This window comes from Dama dama, chromosome 19, assembly GCF_033118175.1.
Source record: "Dama dama isolate Ldn47 chromosome 19, ASM3311817v1, whole genome shotgun sequence".
NCBI classification, from domain to species: Eukaryota; Metazoa; Chordata; class Mammalia; order Artiodactyla; family Cervidae; genus Dama; species Dama dama.
In genome coordinates, this window is record NC_083699.1 from 130,537 (window position 1) to 153,638 (window position 23,102).

Below are 23,102 nucleotides of genomic sequence, written 5' to 3' on the forward strand. Positions count from 1 at the left end.
TTTCCTCACCCTCGCAGACCCTGAATCCCTCCGCCTGGGAGCTCTTAAAACTCTTCCTCCTCAAGACCCTAACTGTCCTGCCTGTCGGAGACCTAAAGTCCCTTAATAAGAAACCCCCGATTTCCTCAGCCTCACAGATCCCAAGTTTTCTCACCCTGCGCATTCTACATCAGCCAAAAGATCCCCAGTCCCCTCTGTCTGAGGACCCTAGTTACTTCAGCCCTTGGGACCCAGATCTCCTCAAGCCGAGCGACTTCTCCCTTGGACGTAGAACCTACGTTATGCCCAGATTTTTCTGAGTGTCCAGGAGGAGATCCTCAAAACCCTTCTTGGAGAAACATTCCCTCTGCTGTACTGGAACAGAGTCCTGATTTGAACCTGACCCCAGTCCAGCAGTTAGGGGTTTCCGGGTCTCCTCAAAAATCCATCACCCACAGACACATCCCTCCCAGTGCCTTCCCTCAGAGGGGCTGAATTGTAGGGGAACCAAAGAAACCAAATCTAGTTCACATTAGGCTGATCTGTCATATCTAGTCAGGATCCGTCCATCCCACCAATACCCTCACCCTGACTTTCCCCTCACCTTCCTGCCCTGGACACTCCACCCAAGGAAGACACACCAGGCTCTGGACACTGGTCTGGGCTCTCTCAGCACCTTCTTCTTCCACAGGCTCCTTGGCCTTGAGCACTCCAATGGCCATGAGGCCGAACAGGTCTCCAGAGGAGAGCACTGAGGGAGATCCCGGGAGAACAGAGTGGAAGCCCACGGTGAGAGTTGGAGGCGGCAAACCTGGGCTCTAAGCCAGCTCTATAGGAAGGACATGGCGCTGGTCCGTGAAGCACCACAGACTGGTTGCCCAGGCAACTGAGTGAACTCCCCTGTGACTGTACACAGCTTGGGAATGCCTGATCCTGTCTGAGATGGTGGGGTGGAGTGGGACAAAACAGGACACTAGCTTCGTCAACTGCCCTGTGTCCAGGGAGAGTTAGGAAAATGCTCAGTGTTTGTTCAGTTAGGCAGGACACAGTCGGGAAGGAAAGCCTTCATCCCAGGTCTCACAAAGACCATCCAGTAGCTTCAGGCTACTCCCTGCACAAAAGGTGGAGGAGAAGGCTCAGCTCTAAGGTCTGACTTAGATTAGTAAATCACTGATGAAACCTATTATTTTCCTTAGGCCACAGATGCTTTCAAAGACATCTCCGTATACTTCTCCAAGGAAGAATGGGAAGAGATGGGAGAATGGGAAAAAATCCGATATAGGAATGTGAAAAGAAACTACGAAGCGCTGATTGCTATAGGTAACAGGAAGTCCTGGGCGCCTGTGAGCCTGGGAAACATGAAACAGGTCTTCAGCCTCAGTGTTCACTTGCCGGCTCTTAGGTGGCTTCATCTGCTCACAGTTCCCTTTTGTGTGGAGACTAACCTGGAGGAAATGTTGACAGTTTTGTACCAAAGGGAGGATGACCTTGCAGTGCAGAGCTCACCTCTTGCCTTGTTCTAGATTCCCCCAGTCCATCCCACTGATTCCCTGACTTTGTGACACTTCCCATTGCTTCTGTGCTTTGTTTCTCCTTCTTAGAACAAATATTTTGCTTCTTTCCAGGTTTCAAAGCCACTCGACCGGATTTCATGCATCACCGCAGACAGGTCATCAAACCCCAGGTAGATGACACTGAGGATTCTGATGAAGAATGGACACCAAGGCAGCAAGGTGAGAGGCCAAGAGGATTTGGAGGTGTCTTCCTGAAACCAGCCTGGGCTTAGGTCTCACTACATCTCAGCCATTAGCAAAGAAAACATAATTTTCAGCATTCCGAAGTGGTTGTGGCTGAATATTTACATAAGTCTGAATGAAGATGAATGTATAGGTTTTCCAGTGTAATTCTCAAAAGTTTTATGGTTAAAATTTATCATTCTTTTTAAAAGGAATTATTTTTGCTAAACATTCTTAGTGAAAGGCAGTTAAAGAAACCTTAGAAATAAATTCACCAAACAGATTTAATACTAATCTCATTGGTTATTGGATTAAATCTCTTCGATGAGGAAATGATTATCATATTATGTCAAGATTATTTATGTATGTATATAAAACAAAACCCATGATCTTCTTACCCTAAGGTTAAACTAATTCTTTATTTTGATTCTGGGAAAGGGTTTGAGAGAACTATTTATTCTCCATGATATTTCCCACATTTCACTGACCAGAGATGGCATCAGGTAAATAAAATGAAGTACACTCATCATAAAATAGAAGTGAGCAGCTCACTTCCTCTTCTGCTGCTCAGTTTAGAAGAGTTAATCTGCCTAGACTGCAGAAAACAAATTAGATAGTTCTATGATTCTCCATCTATGGATTTCTGTTCTCCCAGATTTTTAAAAATTATTTATTTAGTTTTTGCTGCACTGGGTCTTTGTTGCTGTCCATGGGCTTTCTCTGGTTGCGCTGAGTGTCTTCTCGTTGCAGAGCATGTGCAGGCTCTGTAACTTGTGACACACAGGCTTAGCTGCCCCGCAGAAAGTGGGATCTTCCTGGACCAGCCATCAAACCTGTGTCCTCTGCATTGGCAGGCAGATTCTCATCCACTGTGCACCAGGGAAGTCCCTCTGTTCCATTAGGTTATTAAAACTAGTGAAAGGGACATGAAAACCAAACATTTGGTTGTCTGCAAATGTTTTGACATAAGGAGAGATTCTTCATAGGGAATACATACGCCTCGGTTCACCATACACCTGCACGTCTTTATTTACCTTTTCAACAATTTCTGAGTGTGTGGCACACTGTTGCTAACTATGTGCACGTTAGTATTAGTGGCCATAGTGCTAATCGCTCAGTCATGTCTGACTCTGCCTACCCATAGACTGTAGCCCACCAGGCTCCTCTGTCCGTGGGATTCTCTAGGCAAGAATCCTGGAGTGGGTTGCCATCTCCTGCTCCAGGTGATCTTCCCAACCCAGGAACTGGGCCTGCATCTGTTGCATCTCCTGCATTGCAGGTGGATTTTTTACCGCTGAGCCACAGGGGATATATACACATTGCTGTACAACAAATCTGTAGAAATGTTACATCTTGCGTGAGTGAAGCCCTAACCCACTGAGTAACAATTCTCCAATCCTTCCTCCTCACAGTCCTTGGCAACCACGATTATATTTTCTGTTTCCATGGATTTGGTTAATTTAGATACCTCATAGACGTGGAATCAGGCAATATTTGTCTTTTTTGATTGGTTCATTTCACTTAGTATAATATCATCAAGGCCCATCCATGACAGAGCATATGACAGAAATCTTTTTTAAGGCTTCAAAACATTCCGTTGTGTGCATGTGGATATAAGAGCTGTAACATATATCTTATATATAATCTTTATCTTTTATCCACCAATGAACATTTAGGTTGCTTACACATCTTGCCCATTGGGAATAATGCGGAAATGACCATACATGTGCCCACTATTTATTCAATAACTTGCTTTCAATTTTTTATGGAAATACACTTTTGAGTGGGATTGCTAGATCATACAGCAGTTCTAATTTTCTGTGGAAACTCCATACTGTTTTCTAGAAAGCTTGGAACATTTTACATTGCCAACAATAGTGTATAAGTGTTCCAATTTCTCCATATCCTTACCAAGCTTGCTATTGTCTTCTTATACATATTGCCCATCACAGAAGGTTTCAATTTGTATTTCCCTTTTGATTAGTAATATTGGGCATCGTTTCATATGTTTGTTGGCCATTTGTGTATTTTCTCTGGAGAAATGTCTATTCAATCCCTTCTCTCACTGTTAGTCAGCTCAGACTGCCATAACAAAGCAGACTGCATTCCTTAAGCCACAGAAATTTGTTTTCTTACAATGCTGGAGTGTGGAAATTTGATATCAAGGTGCCATCATGGTCAATCAGGGTCTCTTCCTGGCTTATAGGTAGCCTTCATACTGGTGTATGATTAGTAACTCCTTACCAGATGCATATTTTACAAATCTTTTCTACCATCCTGTAGGTGGCCTTTTCAACTCTGTTCAGTGTCCTTTTCTGCACAGAGGCTTTAAGATTAATCTCATTTGTCTATTCTTACTTTGTTACTAATACTTGTGTACTTGGCACCATATCTAAGAAATCATTGCTGTTTCAGTGTCGTGAAGCTTCACCCTTGTTTTCTTCTAAGAGTCTTATCAAGTCTTGCATTTAGGTCTTCAATCCATTCTGAATTGATTTTTCTTCAAGATGTAAGATGTTCATTATTTTGCATATGGTTATTTTGTTTCCCCAGCACCATTCATTACAGGGATTAAACTTTCCCCATTATCCTGACACCCTAGATGAAGATCATTAGACCATGTATCCAAGAGTTTATTTCTGGCTGTCTATACTGTTCCATTGATTGACATATCTGTCTTTATGCCAGCCAGCTTCCTCAGTGGCTCAGCAGGTGAACAATCTGCCTTCAGTGCAGGAGACACAGGAGATGCGGGTTCACTCCATGGGTTAAGAAGATCCCCTGGAGAAGGAAATGGCAACCCTGTCCAGTGTTCTTGCCTGAGAAATCCCCTGGACAGAGAAGCCTGGTGGGCTACAGTCCAAAAGGTCACAAAAAGTCAAGAAGACTCAGCGACTAAGGATACATTTTTTGCCAAATCTACACTCTTTTGGTTCCTGTACATTTGTAGTATATTCGGAAATCAGAGGCTTCCAGCTTTGCTGTTCTTTCTAAGATTGCTTTGCCTATTTGGGGTGCTCTGAGATTCTGTGTTAACTGTTGGATGGATTTTCTATATCTGAAAAAAATTCCATTGGGATTTTAATAGGAATTGCATTGAATCTTTAAATTGCTTTGGGTAGTATGAACAGCTTAATAATATTAAGCCTCCAAATCCATAAACATGAGACACCTATCTATTTATTTATGTCAGATTCCTTTCAGCAATATTTTGTAGTTTTCAACATATAAGTCTTTCATCTCCTTAAGTTTACTCCTAATTACTTCATTCTTTTCAATGCTATTATAAATAAGATTATTTGTCCAGTGGCTAAGACTCCACACTCCCAATGCAGAGAACTTGGGTTCAGTCCCTAGTCAGGGAATTAGATCCCACATGCCGCAACAAAGACCTGGCACAAACAAATAAATAAAAATAAATATATTGTTTTTTAATTTAGCTGTTCAGTATAGCTTTAAAAAAATAAATAGGATTGTTTTCTTACTTTCCTTTCTGGAATGGTCATTCTTCATGCATGGAAAGATATTTGAATGTTGATTTTGTACCATGCAACTTTCTGTGCAGGATTTTTGTGTTTGTGGATTTAAAGATATTTCTGCACATAAAACCATGCCCCTGTGAACAGACATAATTTTACTTCTTTCTTTCCAAATGGAAGTCTTTTGTTTCCATTTCTAACCTAAAGCCCTGGCTAGCAGTTCTAATATTATGGTGAACAGAAATGTAGATATCAGGCATCCTTGCCTTTTCTCCTTGATCGTAGAAGTTTTCAGGTTTTCACTGATGACTAGGATGTTAGAGGTAGACTTTCAATATATGACCTTTATTATATTGCAGTAACTTCCTCGTATTTCTACATTGATGAGTACTTTTGTCATGAAAGGCTACTAAATTTATTAGATACTTTATGAACATCAGATGAGGCACAGATGAAGTTTCATTTTTTTTTTTTTAATTTTAAGAAAATTATGTAATGCTCCCAATGGAAGCATAGTAGTTGATGATACAGAAATCATCTTCCATTCGTCCTTTGCTAATCATTGTCTTTGTCACTCTCTGGCTTAGATTTATGTCTCCTTAGTTAGAATACCCAGAGTTTGGAAATATTTACCAACCAAAACACTGATTCTCACCATTTTTTAGGTAAACCTTCTTCGATGGCCTTCAGAGTGGAGCACAGTAAACACCAGAAGGTGAGTATTTCCCAAATCCTGTTGCCAAAATGTCCTCCTCATGGATCCAGTCACAGGTGAGAATAGGAGAAAACACAGAGATCCTGGAGACGGCTGCCTTCCTGCCCTGGATCTTTAGCACACTGTCTGATACCATCACCACCTTTACAGTTAGTAAGAACAACAGCAGTAGTAGGCAGTTCTGTTGTTACACTATTTTCATAATATTTCAGACTTTAAGCATTTTATGTGAATAAACTTACTTAAACCTTAAATCAATGCTACAGTACCTATAAGTGGGTATATAGCTATCACCATTATAGATCCAAAAAATGAGGTAAAAAACATTTGATTATATGCCTGAGATCACAGTGTCACTGGTAGTGCAATCTAAACCCATGCACGTTCTCTAAACCCCTTACAAACTGATTAAAACTTCCATAGTTCTATGAAGCTTATTCATACATCTTCATATCATTCATCTGAGAGATGTTTTCAACCTCAGTTCTTTTGTGCTGTGCTAGGGAGGGATATGCTGAGACATCTGACTAAGGGAAGCTTAAGGTCATGCTGGGCAGTTTGTAGAGTGGACAGTCCAAGATGAAGAAGGAGACAGGATCCCTACCTCAGAGCCTCCCACTCCAATAAGAGGAAGCGACTCGCAACCCTGATAAGCCTCAGGTTTATGACTTAAAATCAACAAATAAGAAAATAACAGAAGGACTTCACATAGATTACCCACTTTTGAGTAGAAACTCATCATCTGGGCATCATGTCAAATGCTCATTCTTGCAGGAGGAGTAACAGCTCCCCCTCTGAGGTCTAATAGGCGACTCTTCTGTTTGGAATCATGTGTTTAGCCTGCCCCTGTGTTGTGAGCTTTGGGAGCCTAGCCCACACCCATTCATTCTCAGAAGTCCAGGCCCAGCTCAAAGCCCCTGAGGGACCCTGAATGTTTTGTGAATGAGTGACTCCACATTTAAGCATTCATCTAGGAGTAGAAAGGTCAAAGAATGCTGAAGATAGTGTCTGTGAGCTAGACTTCAAATATAGATGCAGTTTAGGGAATACATTGATACCAGGGATGTACACTCACGTTCTTACTGTATTAAATAGCTCACACAACAATTTGTTGAAGATTATTAAATTTCATGTCCACTATAATATTAAGAATTAGCCTGTATACCAATTAATGGATCAGGAAACTGAGGAGAACCAGCTAGTCATACAGCCTTGTTCAAGGAGAACTGATGTGACCAGCTACTTTAATTCCAAATATTGTCTCTAGGACATGGCAACCTGCAACTTTCATCTCATTTTCTTTATTGTCTAAATGTGTATCTGCTGATCGTCTTTTCTCCTCTTAATCTCACGGCTTTGTCACCTTATTTGCCAGATGTGTTTTGTCCCCTCTGTAATTTTCCATACTTCCGCATCCATCAAAGGGCCACTAATTAATAGAAACCCCGGAACTCTCTACAAGCCCTCTCTTCTTTCCCTGACCTCCAGCTATTCTCCCTGCCTTGCTCTCACTTTTATGCAGAAAGTTGAAGGGGAAGAACCTTAAGATATGAATTCTAGTTTTGATTCACTATCCACCTAGGTCCTTTTATTACTCTCCAGTGTTCAGACCCTCCCCCCATATCAGGTATTTCCAAGAATTGTCAAAGTATTAACTAAAGTCATGCATGTGAAAACACTTCATAAAGTCCTAAAGAACTAAAGAAATGCATGTTGTCTTTTACTCACATGGAAGAGAAAGGCCAGGGCACCATTAAGTAAGGAATCTAGTTTGAAGGAATTGCCGGGAGCAGCAAAATCGCTGAAGACAAGTGGCTCCCAGCAGGCTCAGAAACCAGTGCCCCATCACAGAAAAGCAAGGACCCCTGGACAGCACCCCAGACAAAAAGTCGGTAAGAGAAAATTTGGGGAGTTCCTCTAATTAGTTCCTTTAATCCCTGTAGAAAAACTAATCAGTATGGCCTAGGTGTGTGGCATGGACTTTGGGTAGGTGAGGTTTAAGGTGGACTGATCTGAGACATGAAGTTAGCACTGGGGCCTTGGGAAAATCTTATTCATTTTCTGAGGTCCTGATTGCTATCTGTAAAGTGAAGATAAGGATACATAACTCATAGTGCTTGAAAGCCTTACATTAAATGCAAAAGTCTGACACCTACAAGTAGTTCAATAAACCCATCTGTGATGATGGGAACCGTGCTTTGTTAGTGTTTATGCCTAGACCTCTGCTCAGTGCCTTACATGTCATGTGCCCTTAGCATATATTTTCTGAGTAGATGTGTTGGTGAACTATTTCCTAAGTAGGAAGGTTGGGAAGTTACACCTACTAACGGGCAGTGCAGGATGCTATCACTGAACTGGGCATCTGTGGTCAGTGGAGCCTCAGTATCCTGAACCAGTAGTTAAAGGGAGAAGAAACAAAGTATAGAGAAGGGACTTCCTGGGGGTGAAGTGCTTAAGGCTCCCCGCTTCCACTGCAGGAGGTATGGGTTCCATTCCTGGTCAAGAAACTATGATCCCACAAGCCATGCAGTGTGGCCAAGAAATAAATAATGTAACATGAAAACATAAAATTACAAAAGTAAAAGTTTGAAAACTACATGTAAGAAAGTTTTAACAAAGTGTATAGATGGACAGGTAGGAGATCTCACACTTTCTGATAAAACAGGGACTAACTCCCCAGACCCCACCAGCCTTGCTTAGCTTCTGTTCTCCATCTTAGAACTCAGAAGAAAGGAGACTGGAGTGAAGAGGTACAGTCTACGGGAAAGAAAGGGCCACGTGTACCAAGAGGTCAGCGAGCCCCAGGATGACGACTACCTCTGTGAGTGACCCTGTTGGCCCACTCACGGAGAAGGGGCTACGAGGCCTTGGTCCACTAACCTCACCTCACCATTTGGTCCCCCGGCCATCCCCTTCCTCTATGACTTGGGGTGCAGGATCAAGGCCAAATGCCATGAATGCCCCAGTTCTTTCTGAAGGGCGTTACGACCAGCAACATCACGATACCTCCTCTCATCCCTGTTCTCACCTCCAGATTGTGAGGAGTGTCAGAACTTCTTCATCGACAGCTGTGCTGCCCATGGGCCCCCAAGCTTTGTAAAGGACTGTGCAGTGGAAAAGGGGCATGCCAATCGCTCAGCCCTCACTCTGCCCCCTGGGTTAAGCATCAGACTGTCGGGCATCCCTGACGCTGGGCTTGGAGTGTGGAACGAGGCGTCCGATCTGCCGCTGGGCATGCACTTTGGCCCCTATGAGGGCAAGATCACAGACGATGAAGAGGCCGCCAACAGTGGATACGCCTGGCAGGTGAGAAGCACCCATTTCCCTGTCCTCTGGCCTCTAACTGCTTGTGTGTGGTGGGGGGTACTTCATGTCTACATGTGAGGACGCAGATGGTGATAACATGGATGGCAATGACACAGTCAGCCCTGTGTACTGTGTGCCCTGGGCGTGAACACAGGACTTCCATCTAAAGGTCAGAGGAGAGGTGGGACCACAGTGTACAGACACAGAGGAGTTCCATCTAAAGGTCAGAGGAGAGGTGGGAACACAGTGTAGAGACACTCAGAACCTCTATCTAAAGGTCAGATTAGCGGTGGGACCACCTTGGTACACACTCACAGGACTTCTATCTAAAGGTCAGAGGAGAGGTGGGACCACAGTGTACAGACACTCAGGACCTCTATCTAAAGGTCAGAGGAGAGGTGGGAACACAGTGTAGAGACACTCAGGACCTCCATCTAAAGGTCAGAGGAGAGGTGGGAACACAGTGTACAGACAGACAGGACCTCTATCTAAAGATCAGAGGAGATGTGGGACCACAGTATACAGACACTGAGGACTTCTATCCAAAGGTCAGAGCAGAGGTGGGACCACAGTGTACAGACACTCAGGACCTCTATCTAAAGGTCAGAGGAGAGGTGCAAACACAGTATACAGACATCAGGACCTCTATCTAAAGGTCAGAGGAGAGGTGGGACCACAGTGTACAGACACTCAGGACCTCTATCTAAAGGTCAGAGGAGAGGTGGGAACACAGTGTACAGACACTCAGGACCTCTATCCAAAGGTCAGAGGAGAGGTGGGACCACAGTGTACAGACACTCAGGACCTCTATCTAAAGGTCAGAGGAGAGGTGGGAACACAGTGTACAGACACTCAGGACCTCTATCTAAAGGTCAGAGGAGAGGTGGGACCACAGTGCACAGACACTCAGGACCTGTATCTAAAGGTCAGAGGAGAGGTGTGAACACAGTGTACAGACACACAGAAGTGACTCCTCCTTTGTGGAGCCCTTGCCTTCAATGAACCAAGAGACTCAGACTTGGAATGATGAGTAAGGGCTTACTGTGTGGTCCGACTGGCAGTTGAATCCATGCAGGCTCAAAAGCATCAATGACTACAGAGGGAAATAGCTCTTCTATTGCTTCCTACCGATAAAAAAAAAAAAAAGACATCTTGTAACTTTTTTTCTGACACTCAGATAACCAAAGGGAGGAACTGCTACGAGTATGTGGATGGAAAGGACACGTCTTGGGCCAACTGGATGAGGTGAGTGCAGTGAGTCTGCAGTGTGTAGACATCAAGACTCCCTCCATCCCACGCCCCTTTCCTTCTCAACCTGGCTCCCTCAACAGCTTTCACATCTTCTTTCCTCTTTTCCCTCCATATCATGTTCTTTCATTTCAAAAGACACTAGAAAGTGGGAAATAAAAATATGGCATGTGCCGTCAAGATGCAAGTCTATACGCTGAACAAAACTGGTGGACTTGAAAACAACTTGAGGAGTCTAGATTCACCAGGGACACTTTAACTGACTTAGTGGACACTTACCGCACACTTTATGTTTCAGTTTAGACAGTGAACTTCGTTACTGAAGCAGATCACACAACCCATGTCCTTTTGGAGAACATACTGCAAACAGACATTAGCCAATTGATTTTAGGAAGAGTAACCTTATTTTTTTCTCTTTGAGTAACTACACAGCGCCAGGAAAACCTAATACAGGAGACCTTGGCTCTATGTGGGCAACAATCTCCTCAGGCTTGGTTCCAGTGAGAAGTGGGCCCTGAGGTCTCAGAAGGAATGGGGGGCAGGATGGCTCTGAGTGGGGCCATTTTCTGAGGGCCTCTCCTTTCATCAGGGCAGGCAGACAGTGAACAAACAATTACTGTTCCGTGTCTCAAGCTATATCAGAGCTCTCTCCAAGTGTCCGTGGGAGAGGGTGGGCAAGCGAATAGGACCCTGGATACACGTGGGAAGATGGGAGAAAGCCTTGGGAGAGAAGGCAGGCTGGGGTGAGTGCTGAGGGCTGCGTGTTAGCCAAGGAGCACCAAGTCCTGTGGATGGAAGAGAACTTAATTCAGAGTTTAGAGGAGCTGGAGGTCACCAGCCTCACGGACAGTCCAGGTGGAGATTAGTCTGGAACTGGGCTCCGGAAAATGGCTAATTAGGTAAGGAGAGAAAGGCATGGGAATTCACATTGGCCTGGTCGAAGGTGTGAATAGAAGGTCCACATGAGGGGCGGCCTCAGAGGCGGAAGGCAAGGAGCTGGGCATGGTCGGAAATTGGAGGGCACTCATCACTTGAGGTTTCTTTCCTTTTCCCGGCCTCGCCCCCAGGTATGTGAACTGTGCCCGGGACGATGAGGAGCAGAACCTGGTGGCCTTCCAGTATCACGGGCAGATCTTCTACCGAACCTGCCAGGTGGTCAGGCCAGGCTGTGAGCTGCTGGTCTGGTACGGGGACGAGTATGGTCAGGACCTTGGCATCAAGCGGAACAGCAGGGGGAAGAGTGAGCTCGCGGCCGGGAGAGGTGAGTGTCAGCCCTCTTCCAGCACCCCACCCCATCCTGGGAGCCTCCATGGTCCGATTTAGAAGCAGAGGACAATCCAGTCCAAAGTCAGTTGAGTTGCAAATAAAATGCCTCAGTATTTGATTATTTTCATATGATTGTTAGGAAAAATTTTTATATTAAAAATGCTAGTTCTAATTTTTAATATTTCATGCAAAATAATATGTAACATCTCCTTCTGCTGAAAGGCTTAGGAGCAAAAGGCAAGTTTTCTAGCACCTACCAGCTCTCTGCCCTTTATCTCTTTCTTCCTTAATTTCTCCCATTATTTTTTTTAAACTAAAATAAAGATTTTATTTTAAAATATTTATAGGGCAAAGATATTTTAAGAGTCACACTAGGAAATTTATGAATGACATCTGCCAATTTAAAGAAAGTAAGTGGAATTCCTTAGTCATCAGTATTTTTTAATTAATTAATTTACTTATTTATTTCATTTATTTTTATTAGTTGGAGGCTAATTACTTTACAATATTATAGTGGTTTTTGTCATACATTGACATGAATTAGCCATGGATTTACATGTATTCCCCATCCCGATCCCCCCTCCCACGTGCCTCTCAACCAGATCCCTCTGGGTCTTCCCATTGCACCCGGCCTGATCACTTGTCTCATGCATCCAGCCTGGGCTGGTGATCTGTTTCACACTAGATAATGTACATGTCTCAATGCTGTTCTCTTGAAACATCCCACCCTCGCCTTCTCCCACAGAGTCCAAAAGTCTGTTCTGTACATCTGACGCTTTTTCTGTTTTGCATATAGGGTTATCGTTACCATCTTCCTAAATTCCATATATATGTCTTAGTATACTGTAATGGCCTTTATCTTTCTGGCTTACTTCACTCTGTATAATGGGCTCCAGTTTCATCCGTCTCATTAGAACTGATTCAGATGAATTCTTTTTAATGGCTGAGTAACATTCCATGGTGTATATGTACCACAGCTTCCTTATCCATTCGTCTGCTGATGGGCATCTAGGTTGCTTCCATGTCCTGGCTATTATAAACAGTGCTGCGATGAACATTGGGGTGCACACATGTGCAGTGATGTGCATTCAGTTACTGTTCCAGTCTGTTGTCATGTGAGTTCACACTCTGTGCCAGACGGGGCTCCACGCACCGAAACAGACAGAACCACTGCCCTGGGGCAGCAGGGGCTTCATACCAGACAGGGGCTGGTGCTCTGAGGAAAACCAGCGCAGGGACCTTGCCTCAGGTCAGCGTGAGCAGAGGGTGGGGTGTGGTGCAGGACGGTGCGGCAGGGTCTCTGCAGAGATAACACCTGCGTGAAAGGATTCCAGGCAGGGGAGCAGCCAGTGCCTCAGACCCAGGGCCGGGAAGAGAGGCCATGCCAGGGGTCGCAGGAGTAAGCACAGAGGGAGAGGAAGGAGGCTGGACGGGACACGGAAGCCTCAGGGCCTGTGTCCACGTGCAGGCCCCAGGGGCCTTCCTGGGTGACACAGAACAACCGCGAGGCTTTCAGCTGCAAGCGACATGTTCTCTGTGCTAAGACGATGCTTTGGTTCACTTTTGGGAAGAGACAGCAGCGGGGAGTCCCCTCAGAGGTCAGTTCATTGCCACACATGAGGGGAGAGTGGGCTGGCTGAAGATGCTTGGGACTGAGGGTGTGAAGAATCTGGCTGGAGATGTATTTTTAAACAGGGCTTCCTAGTGCATGCTAAGTGGACTAAGCCTGAATGAAATAAATGAGGTATGAATACTGCTGAGGCTTGAGAAAGGATATGCCTTTATTTTATGATTTATGGGAAACAGAGAGGAGCAATTTGTGAACCAATTGGGGCAGCAGGAGCCAGAGACCTGTGGTCAGTGGGACCTGGGCCGCTCGGTCTCATCCAGTCTCAAACCCACTTCCTGCAGAGATCGGCACAAAGGCTGCTCTTTGAACAAGGAGCCTCAAATTCAGCTCTACTCACCTGCTCTAACCACCCCCTGTGCTGCCTCCCATATGCAGAGAGCTCCAGGCCAGGCATCCCTAACTTAACAGACCCTTTACCCTCACAGGAAGCCTCTCAGGAGATTCCACCTAAGTCATCAAGTCTTATCTCTCAGTAGGGTAAATATCTGTGGCCACTGTGACGTAACTTTTCAGATAACTACACGCAGGGAAAGTCCCTGCGATCCATCTCTATCAGGAGAGACACTGCCTTTGATGCTGCTGGAAGGTCCCTATCAGGGTGATATGTAGAAAAGGCCCTTGACACAAGCTTCCTGGATTTCTGTAGAGGTAGAGAATAAGAGTGGAATGGAAAAGTGGACTGTAAAGACACACTCAATGGGAGACAAATCCTCCCCTGTCAACACTTAGATGATTACTGGGGAGGGCCTGACCATGGCAAACCAGCTACCTGACCAAAAGCTTCCTCTTTCAGCAGAACCGAAGCCCAAGATCCACCCATGTGCCTCCTGCTCTCTGGCCTTCTCCAGTCAGAAATTCCTCAGCCAACACACCCAACGCAGTCACCCCTCTCAGACCCTCCTGAGACCATCTGAAAGACAACTCCTCCAACCAGAGGATCCCTGCCCAGGCAATCAAAATCAGCGATATTCAGATCCACACAGCCCGAGCGAAAAACCTGAGGGCCGGGAGGCCAAGGACAGGCCCCAACCTTTGCTTAAAAGCGTAAGGCTGAAGAGGATTTCAAGGGCCTCTTCCTACTCACCCAGAGGAGAAATGGGGGGTTCTGGGGTGCATGAGAGAATGAAAGACGAGCCCAGCACAACCCAGAAACTGAATCCAGAGGACACAGGCACATTGCTCACGGGGGCAGGGGTCTCAGGGATTATGAGGTTCACGTACGGAGAGTGTGGGCAAGGCTCCAAGGACAGGTCAAGTCTCACCACACACGAGAGGACACACACAGGGGAGAAGCCCTATGTTTGTGGGGAGTGTGGACGAAGCTTCAATAAGAACTTCAACCTCATCACACACCAGAGGACACACACAGGGGAGAAGCCCTATGTTTGCGGGGAGTGTGGGCGAAGCTTCAGTCAGAAGTCCGTCCTCGTCAGACATCAGAGGACACACACAGGGGAGAAGCCCTATGTTTGCAAGGAGTGTAGGCGAAGCTTCAGTCAGAAGTCCATCCTCATCATACACCAGAGGACACACACAGGGGAGAAGCCCTATGTTTGCAAGGACTGTGGGCGAAGCTTCAATGATAAGTCAAATCTCATCTCACACGAGAGGACACACACAGGGGAGAAGCCCCATGTTTGCAGGGAGTGTGGGCGAAGATTCCGTCAGAAGGCCCATCTCGTCAGACACCAGAGGACACACACAGGGGCGAAGCCCTATGTTTGCGGGGAGTGTGGGCGAAGCTTCCGTCAGAAGTCAGCCCTCAACACACACCAGAGGACACACACAGGGGCGAAGCCCTATGTTTGCGGGGAGTGTGGGCGAAGCTTCCGTCAGAAGTCAGCCCTCATCACACACCAGAGGACACACACAGGGGAGAAGCCCTATGTTTGCGGGGAGTGTGGGCGAAGCTTCAGTCAGAAGTCAGCCCTCATCAGACACCAGAGGACACACACAGGGGTGTAGCCCTATGTTTGCAGGGAGTGTGAGTGAGTCATGACCAACAAACCACACCTTAGCCACAGGAGGATTACTGCAGCCACCCCATGCTTCAGCTCTAAGGGGGCCTCAGAGGAGGTCTGTGACCCGTTACTGTCCCCAGAAGTATCACGAGAGACTTCCCAGGTGGTCCAGTGGCCAAGACTCCAATGCAGAGACCCACGTTCAATACCTGATTGGGGAACTAGCTCTCACAGGCTGCAACTAAGACACAGCACAGCCGAATAAATAAATATATGATAAATATTTTAAAGAAAGAGTGTGATAAGCACAGAATTACTTGCTAAATAGACCTTCCACTTTCGTGACAGGAGAGGAGGTAGATAAACAGCAGAGGGTTTCTTAAGTGTTCTGGAGATGTTCATGCCAATTGCCTTCGTGGTATTTTAGGTCTCCTTTTCTAATAAATTTTGTCTCCAAACAAATCTGAAGCCCAGACTATGTACTCATTCCCCCCTTATCACTGACAGTAGTGGGGTCCAGTCTTAGCTGAACCCCGGGGAAGGCAGAATTGTGGAGCCAAGTCAGTTAGGTCACTGGACAGTCAATCCTGGGTCCAGGGAGAGGAATGCACAGTGGAGTCAGACTCACCAGAGAAGGGAATTCCCTGGCCTCCTGGGAAGTGTGGCCTCTCCTCCTTATAGACCTCGGCTCTCCTTTGGCCTCTCCTGGTGGCCCTCTGGTTCCCTCTGACTTCTGTAGCTGCAAAGGTGAAGGCCACGTGCACGTGTGTGTGTGAGCACGCTCGCCTGACTCAGCATGGTCCTCCTGGTCTCTGCCGCTCCTTCGGGGTCATCACAGCATCTGGACTCCAGATGTGACCACAGGGGTCCAGTTCTCAGCCCTGCCCCCAGCAGCTGCGTGAGCTGGGGCAAGATGCTGAACCTCTCTGTGTCTCTAATCTCACTGTGATACAAGGTGGGAGCACCAGCATTTTGGTCTGATGCGTAAGCAGAGGCGGAATCTGGCAGAGGCTAGCTGAGAACGCAAGCCCCATCTTTGCTGTCTTTTGTGTTTTTTTCTTTAATATTTTTTATTTTTTTAATAGAAGGATAATTGCATTGCAGAATTTGTTTTCTGCATGTCCTCCAGCCCCCACAACTTCCAGGTCTTCAGAGCTAGACGAGGAAGGGGCCGTTCAGGCACTAGGACGCCCTGATGAGGGGGTGTGAGGTCAGGGGTGCTAAGGGAGGGCGACCTCCCTTCCAACCGCTGCTGTTCCTGCTGAGCTGGGCAGCCCCAGAGCCCGTCCACAGACAGGCAGTGCCCACATTCGTCCCCCTGCAGAGAACAGAGCCTGGAGCCGCGTTTGCATGAAATCCCTGACCGTCCCCCATCTTACCCCCACACGGAGGGTCCTTGAAGACCACACCGCGGCTTCTCTCTGCATGGGCCTCGTACCTGTGCCCGTGCGCTCTGGGCAACGCTGTTGCAACCCTGAAATTCTTAACCATGGAATACTTCATCCTTACACTTCCCTTTCATGAGTGAAGTCTGATGGGCCCCGGGGTGAGCTATGAGCAGAGCAGATGCACACACAGCACGGGTCCTGGGGTGACCAGGCTGCACAAGGGGACAAAGTGGACACAAAGCCCCCCCACCTTGGGTGAGTGAGGGTGGGGACAGCACCAGGAAGCCACGCTTGCTTAGACCTGGAACCGAGCTCCGACACAGAGTGGAGGCAATGGGGTTCTTAAGGTCGACCACACCCTCCCCTCTGTGAATGACCTCTGCCCTGGCCTGATCCTTCCAGAAGGGGTTCAGGAGGCTGAAGTCCGCCCGGCCACCAGAAGACACCAAGGGGAGAGTGGGCCACGGGGCGGCGGGGGAGGATGCGAAGTCCAGGACTCGGGGCAACGGCCCTCAGTTCCCTCAGTGTGCCAGGCTTGTGAAGCGTCTCTACATGAACCGCGTCAGTAATAACCACCCACTATTATTCTCCGGTTTCTATGCTTTCTTAAAGGAACGCGTTTGTCTGTGGCTTGGTTTCCCTACAGGAAGGGAAGCCATGTAAACTCCCCATCTTCTGTGGCTTCAGGCCGGGGCCACGGGAGGGAGATTTAGGGGTGGTGTAGGCAGAGGGGCTTCAACTGAAAAACGGTGGGGATCCAGAAACCTGCAGGGGCTTCTCACCTGCACCTCCCACCAGAGCTGGGCCTGGAATCCCCTGGAAGGCTGAGCAGGTCAAACCTTCTCCCTCCCCTCCCCTCCGCTCCCCTCCCTTCAAAAAGCTGGCTCCTGGGGCCAGCCCAAAACACCCCCAAATTCCCCATCACCCAAGCCCCACACAGGCCCTCCCTCACAGAAGTGGGATGACCTGGATGGTGGCACAGATGGTGTGTGACCCCAGAGCTGGGGGTCTCAGCTGACCTTGACAAAGGGGATTGATGCTTTACACAGCCTCCCAGCCCAGGGAGCTGCCAGCCTCCACAAGCCATGATCTGAAGCGGAGCTGGGAGATGGGGAGTGGGAATGCGAGCTCTCTGAGGTCCCATGCTGTTCCCAGGACAGCGGCCAGGCCCCACCTGACACCGTGGCTGCCCTGCACGGTCACACAGGACACCAGCAGTCACGGGACGGACAGCCAGCTGCCTCCGCCGCACGCTCCACCCTGACCACAGCGGCACCATAGCTGTACCTGCCCCGCCTGGGCACAGCTCTGCTTGGCTGCCGGGGCTCGGGGACCCTGGGTGAGTCGGTGAGGGCAGAGCTCCAGAGGCCAAGATTGTCTTCAGCCACCAGACCTGCCCTGCTTACTGGACTCATGAGCCCAGCCAGTATCTGAAACCAAGATGCCTTTGGGAGAATGACTCCACAGACGCTGACCTCAGAGCTCAGACTCCTGAAAACTTACTAAACAGATTATTTATAGTCTTTTTTTAAATAGGATGTTGGCAGGAAGCGGGGGGGGGGGGGGAATGACTCCCTTGGTGGTGCTGTGGTTAAGAATCCACCTGCCAATGCAGGAGACACGGGTTCAATCCCTGATCTGGGAAGACCCCACGTGCCGTGGAGCAACTAAGTCCGTTCACAACTACTGCAGCCCAAGAGCCTAGAGCCCCTGCTTCCCAACCAGAGCAGCCACCACAGGGAGAAGTTCAGCGCAGAAACGAGAGAGCAGCCCCCACGCCCGACAGCCAGAGAAAAGCCCGCAGAGCAGCGAAGACCCAGCAAGCCGAAAATAAATAAATAACCTTGCTTTAAGTAGGAGATCGCAGCATTCTCTGCTGATCCAGAGCCTAGGACTCAGCTCCCAACAGAGGGGGCCACGTTCAATCCCTGGTCAGGGCACTAGATCCCACATGCTGCAACTGAAGGCCCTGCATGCCACAGCTAAGACCCAGCGCAGCCAATTAAATGAATACGTAAAAGTAGGAGGCTGTTCATCTGTCACCATAGAAAACTGCGACATTTTAGGAAAAGAAAAAAAAAAAGACTTTATTTTGCTAGTGCTCATGGTTGATTGCAAAAATTTTCTCATAATACACAGCTGTTTAAAAAAAAAAAAAAAGAAATTTCGAAAATACAGAAACTAAAATCCACCCATAAATGTGTGGGGAACATCAATTACTGAAGCATCCGGCCACCACACATGGGAACACACGTCCGTGTTTTTCCTCTACAAAGAGGCTTTCAGCCTCCACCCGTCTTCCCACCAGCCTCTGCTCTGCTCACCAAGAAGACTGCGCTTTGGCCTCATGGCCGGGGGGGGGGGGGGGGGGGGGGGTGGTTTCTGTTGAACTCAGGGAGGTGGAGGAGCAGGGCTGTGTGGTTGGGGGCACCGTCTGGCCTGCAGTGAGGAGAGAAGCGCGAGTGTTCCACCTCTGGGTCCAGTAACTCCAGGAGCCTCGGGGAGCCGCCCGGGAAGAAGCCTCTCAAACACCTTCCCTGCAGTCTCCACAGTTACAGCACGTCCCACGTCTCGGGGTTCAGCTGTGGGTTAACAAGTCCTCTCTTGTTGGACAGAAAAGTGTTTCCTCAGAGAATCTGCCTGGATCTTGGCCTCGGTTGGTACAGATGTAACAGGCAGTACGTTCAGGGCTCAGGGGAGTTAGTTCTGAAGCTCTCTGGGTTTAGGGCTACAGCACCTCCTCACCTCCACCCCTTCCACGGTCATGGAGCCTTCTCTTCCAGGGGAAGGTGTTTGGCAACATCAGCCACAAAGACACATACTGAAGAGGAGAAAGCCCATGGCAGGCGGGTCTGGGTGTTCCTGGGGGAGCAGAGAGGCCTTGGACACTCCATGCTGGACCCCTGCCCCACCAGCTTCTCCTCCTTCTCGCTGGGCATGCAGCTTTCACCTGCTGGGTGCCCGCCAGTGAGGGGCTCCCAAGACACCAAGCTGGGGTTGGCGATGGGGGAGCTGGATGCCAGGGAACCCGAGACCCTGCAGCAGGTCATTGCACTGTGGACGAGGGCCGGCCTCGCTGACCGGTTAGGCCCTGTGCGTTCAGGACACCCTCTCTGGACCCCGGGTGGAGGTGCTGCTGCCCCCAGGGCCCACCTGGGTCTTAGGAGGTGGAAGAGAGACCGGGTTGTCCTTCCCACCTCCTGCCCAGAGAATGACAAAGGCCAGTTCCCAAAAGTCAGAACAGGGTGGGCAGAGTGAGTTTTGGGTCTCACAAGCTCCTTGTGAAAAGGGTTCACTGCTGCCTGGATCACTCTTGGCTGGTTCCCCTTCTGTGTTGTCTTCACATGAAATCTCACAAGGACGAGGCAGTCCAGGTGCCGACAGCATCACTTGCCCAGGTGCTGAACCCTCCTTATTTATTATGGGCAGTGAGACAGGGTGGCTGGTGTGACGCTCCCCTGGACCAGAGAGGAGACCCCCCCAGGCTGTGTCTCTTCTACTCATGAGACCCAGGTGGGCACTGAGGGCAGAGCACCTCCACCGGGGTCTGGAGAGGGTGTCCTGAATGGACAGGGCCTAACTGTCCAGTGTGGCTTCAGGGGGTACAGGCAAGAGGGGCACTAACTCCTTTCTAAATATTTCAGACAACCACTGAGTTCCTTTTGGTTTTTGGTTTCAGATCTTTTTATATGGTCCATTTTCAGAGTTTTTATTGAATCTCTTACAATATTGCTTCCATTTTATGTTTTGATTTTTTGACTGTAAGGCATGTGGGATTGTTACCAAGTCCAAGCTTGTTCTGCACACCTCACAACAGGCCGATTAATCAGAGCTGAGATGCTGAGGCAAAGAATATGACTTTACTTGGAAAGCCAGCAGATTGAGAAGATAGCAGACTAATATCTCCAAGAAACCATCTTGTCAGGGTATGGATGCCAGTGTCTTTTACAGAACACAGAGCTGGGAGGTAATGAAATAAAGTAAAAAGGCCAGTAATCTGGCAAATATCTCCTGGAATGGCCAGTCTCGGGAGGAGATGTGTTACGTTCTCCCTCCTCTAGCCATCCACAGGTGGACAGGTCCTGGACAGAGGCACAGAGGCGGGGTTTCCTGAGGCAGGCCATTATGTATGGACAGCATCCCTGTAGCAAACAGGCCAACAGGAAGCAAAAGTTAAAGTAAAACTTTCAACATGGAGTCAGATTTTGTTCTTCCCTGTAACAATTCCCCAGTGTCAGCGTCCATTCCACAATCTTATGGGAAAAGGGGTGATGATTGTTCTAATTGCCCCACTAGTTGCATCTTTTGGGGAGTGCCCACCACTGGTGCCAGTGTGCTGAATGTTGAGATTTGTCTCTTGTTGTTCTTTGGAAAGTCTCTACTTCATATGGATAGACATAATAATATTATAATACAGGTGTTGAGAGTTGTTTTATTCAGTACAAATCTTTTAGGACTTCAAAACCAGGGGGCAGCATCTAAAGTTAAGGAACTTAGCACTTTTCTGTGTGTGGGAAGATGCACCAGCCATCTCACTGAAATCATCCCCTTTGATACATACCTTACCACCTGGGACCAGCATCCTGACTTCTCCTTCCTGAGTTTCCTCGGGGATCACAGTGGGGAGTGGCTGCAGTCTGATGGCTGCTGGAAAGCAGGTATTCTTTTCTTTCCTGAGGTTCCTCAGAGCTCACCATGAGGAGTGGCTTCAGTTTGATACCTTCTAGAGAGTAGGAGGGGGAACCTGTGTCCCCATTGAGATCATCTCAGCACAGAGAGCAAGCATGTCCTGTGCCTCCAGACAACCTTCCAATGTTCAGGGCTCAGCGTTCAGCCTGCAGGATCCACAGCCGTGAGCTCAGCCACCATGGCCTGCACTTAGCTGCTATTTAGCCCTGAAACCTGTACTGCAGGAGGCCCTCTAAATGTGCCATCCTGTCCAGGAAACTCTCAGTCACACCCTCCAAGCCTGACCCAGGCCCAGCTCTGCTGAGAGGGTCTCACTGGGGACCAAGGTTCCCCCTCCTGCTCTCCTGCATTCCATACCTGAGTGGGGAGAAGGCAGGGGCTGGGGGCACAGTGCCTCCAAGCAGGTAGGGCAGACGTTCTCCCATCATGCCTTGTGGTCCATCCATGGGAACACAGTCTAATGTCACTTTTAGCAGCAGAGGACATGTGTCCCCAGATCCGGCCCACCCTATAGGAAATGTGAGCTGTGAACACTAACACAGGAAACCCCAAGTGACCTGCTTAGGCTGGAAGACTAGTTCCTGGCATGTGACCTGAAGTCTCAAAGTAGCTTCTCATTGGGATTAGCCTTCTCCAGACATAGCTTGGGGGCAGCAAGAGTGCAATAAGTGGCCCCCAGCTGGGGCAGCCACATGGTGCCTCTCGACAGCCCTGTGGAAACTGTGCACCAGAGTGACCAGGAGCCCACATTCACCCAGCAGATGGCTTCTGAGAGGTCCGTGACAGACTAAAGCAACCATGAGCCTGTACTCACAGCAGACAGCCTCTGAGAGGTCTGTGACAGACCAGAGTGACCACAAGCGTGTATTCACCCAGATGATGGCCTCTGAGAGGTCTGTGACAGTCCAGAGTTTCCAGAAGCATGCATTCACCCAGCTGATGGGCTCTGAGGGGTCTGTGACAGACCAGAGTGACCACAAGCATGTATTCACCCAGATGATGGCCTCTGAGAGGTCTGTGACAGGTCAGAGTGACCACGAGCCTGCACTCACCCTGCGGATAGCCTCTGAGAGGTCTGTGACAGACCAGAGTGACCACAAACCTGCATTCACACAGAGGACAGACTCTGAGAGGTCTGAGACAGGTCAGAGTGATCGCGAGCCTGCCCTCACCCAGTGGTGAATTCTTGACTGGAGAATCCCATGGACAGAAGAGCCTGGTGGGCTACAGTCCATGGGGTTACAAAGAGTCAGACACAACTGAGCGCCTGAGCACACACACATGAAACAGAAATGGACTCAGGGACAGAGGGAACAGACTGGCGCTCTCCGAGGAGGAGGGGGCAGTGGAGGGATGGAGTGGGAGGCTGGGGTCAACAGATGTAATTTTTGTAAGTAGAATGGATAAACAAGGCCCTGCTGCATAGCAGAGAACCATATTCAGTATCCAATGATGAACTATAAAAGAATATTTATAAAAAGAATGTATATGTGTGTATAAGTGTATCCCTGAGCTATGCAGCAGAAATTAACACATTGTAAACCAGCTATACTACAAAAAAAAAAAAAAAAATACTGATCAAAAAAAAAAAAAACAAACAAAAAAACAGACACTAGCCAATTACAACAGACACTCAACCCAGGAGCACCAAGTCCCGAGCAGTCAGAACATGGACCAACCAGTCAGAAGAGGGGCCGACAGGAGA

At 48.1% G+C, this 23,102-nt stretch overlaps 1 protein-coding gene across 1 annotated transcript in view; it reads left to right on the forward strand.

Annotated features, from left to right (window-relative positions):
• The first annotated feature begins 699 nt into the window (after positions 1–699).
• LOC133073838 (histone-lysine N-methyltransferase PRDM7-like) overlaps positions 700–23,102 on the forward strand; it is a 72,832-nt gene continuing 50,429 nt past the window's right edge. Inside the window, 9 exon segments of the mRNA XM_061167832.1 lie at positions 700–768; positions 1,176–1,299; positions 1,605–1,712; positions 5,860–5,909; positions 7,645–7,801; positions 8,629–8,730; positions 8,944–9,215; positions 10,393–10,460; positions 11,531–11,683. Coding sequence (XP_061023815.1) covers positions 700–768; positions 1,176–1,299; positions 1,605–1,712; positions 5,860–5,909; positions 7,645–7,801; positions 8,629–8,730; positions 8,944–9,215; positions 10,393–10,460; positions 11,531–11,683 — 1,103 coding nt within the window.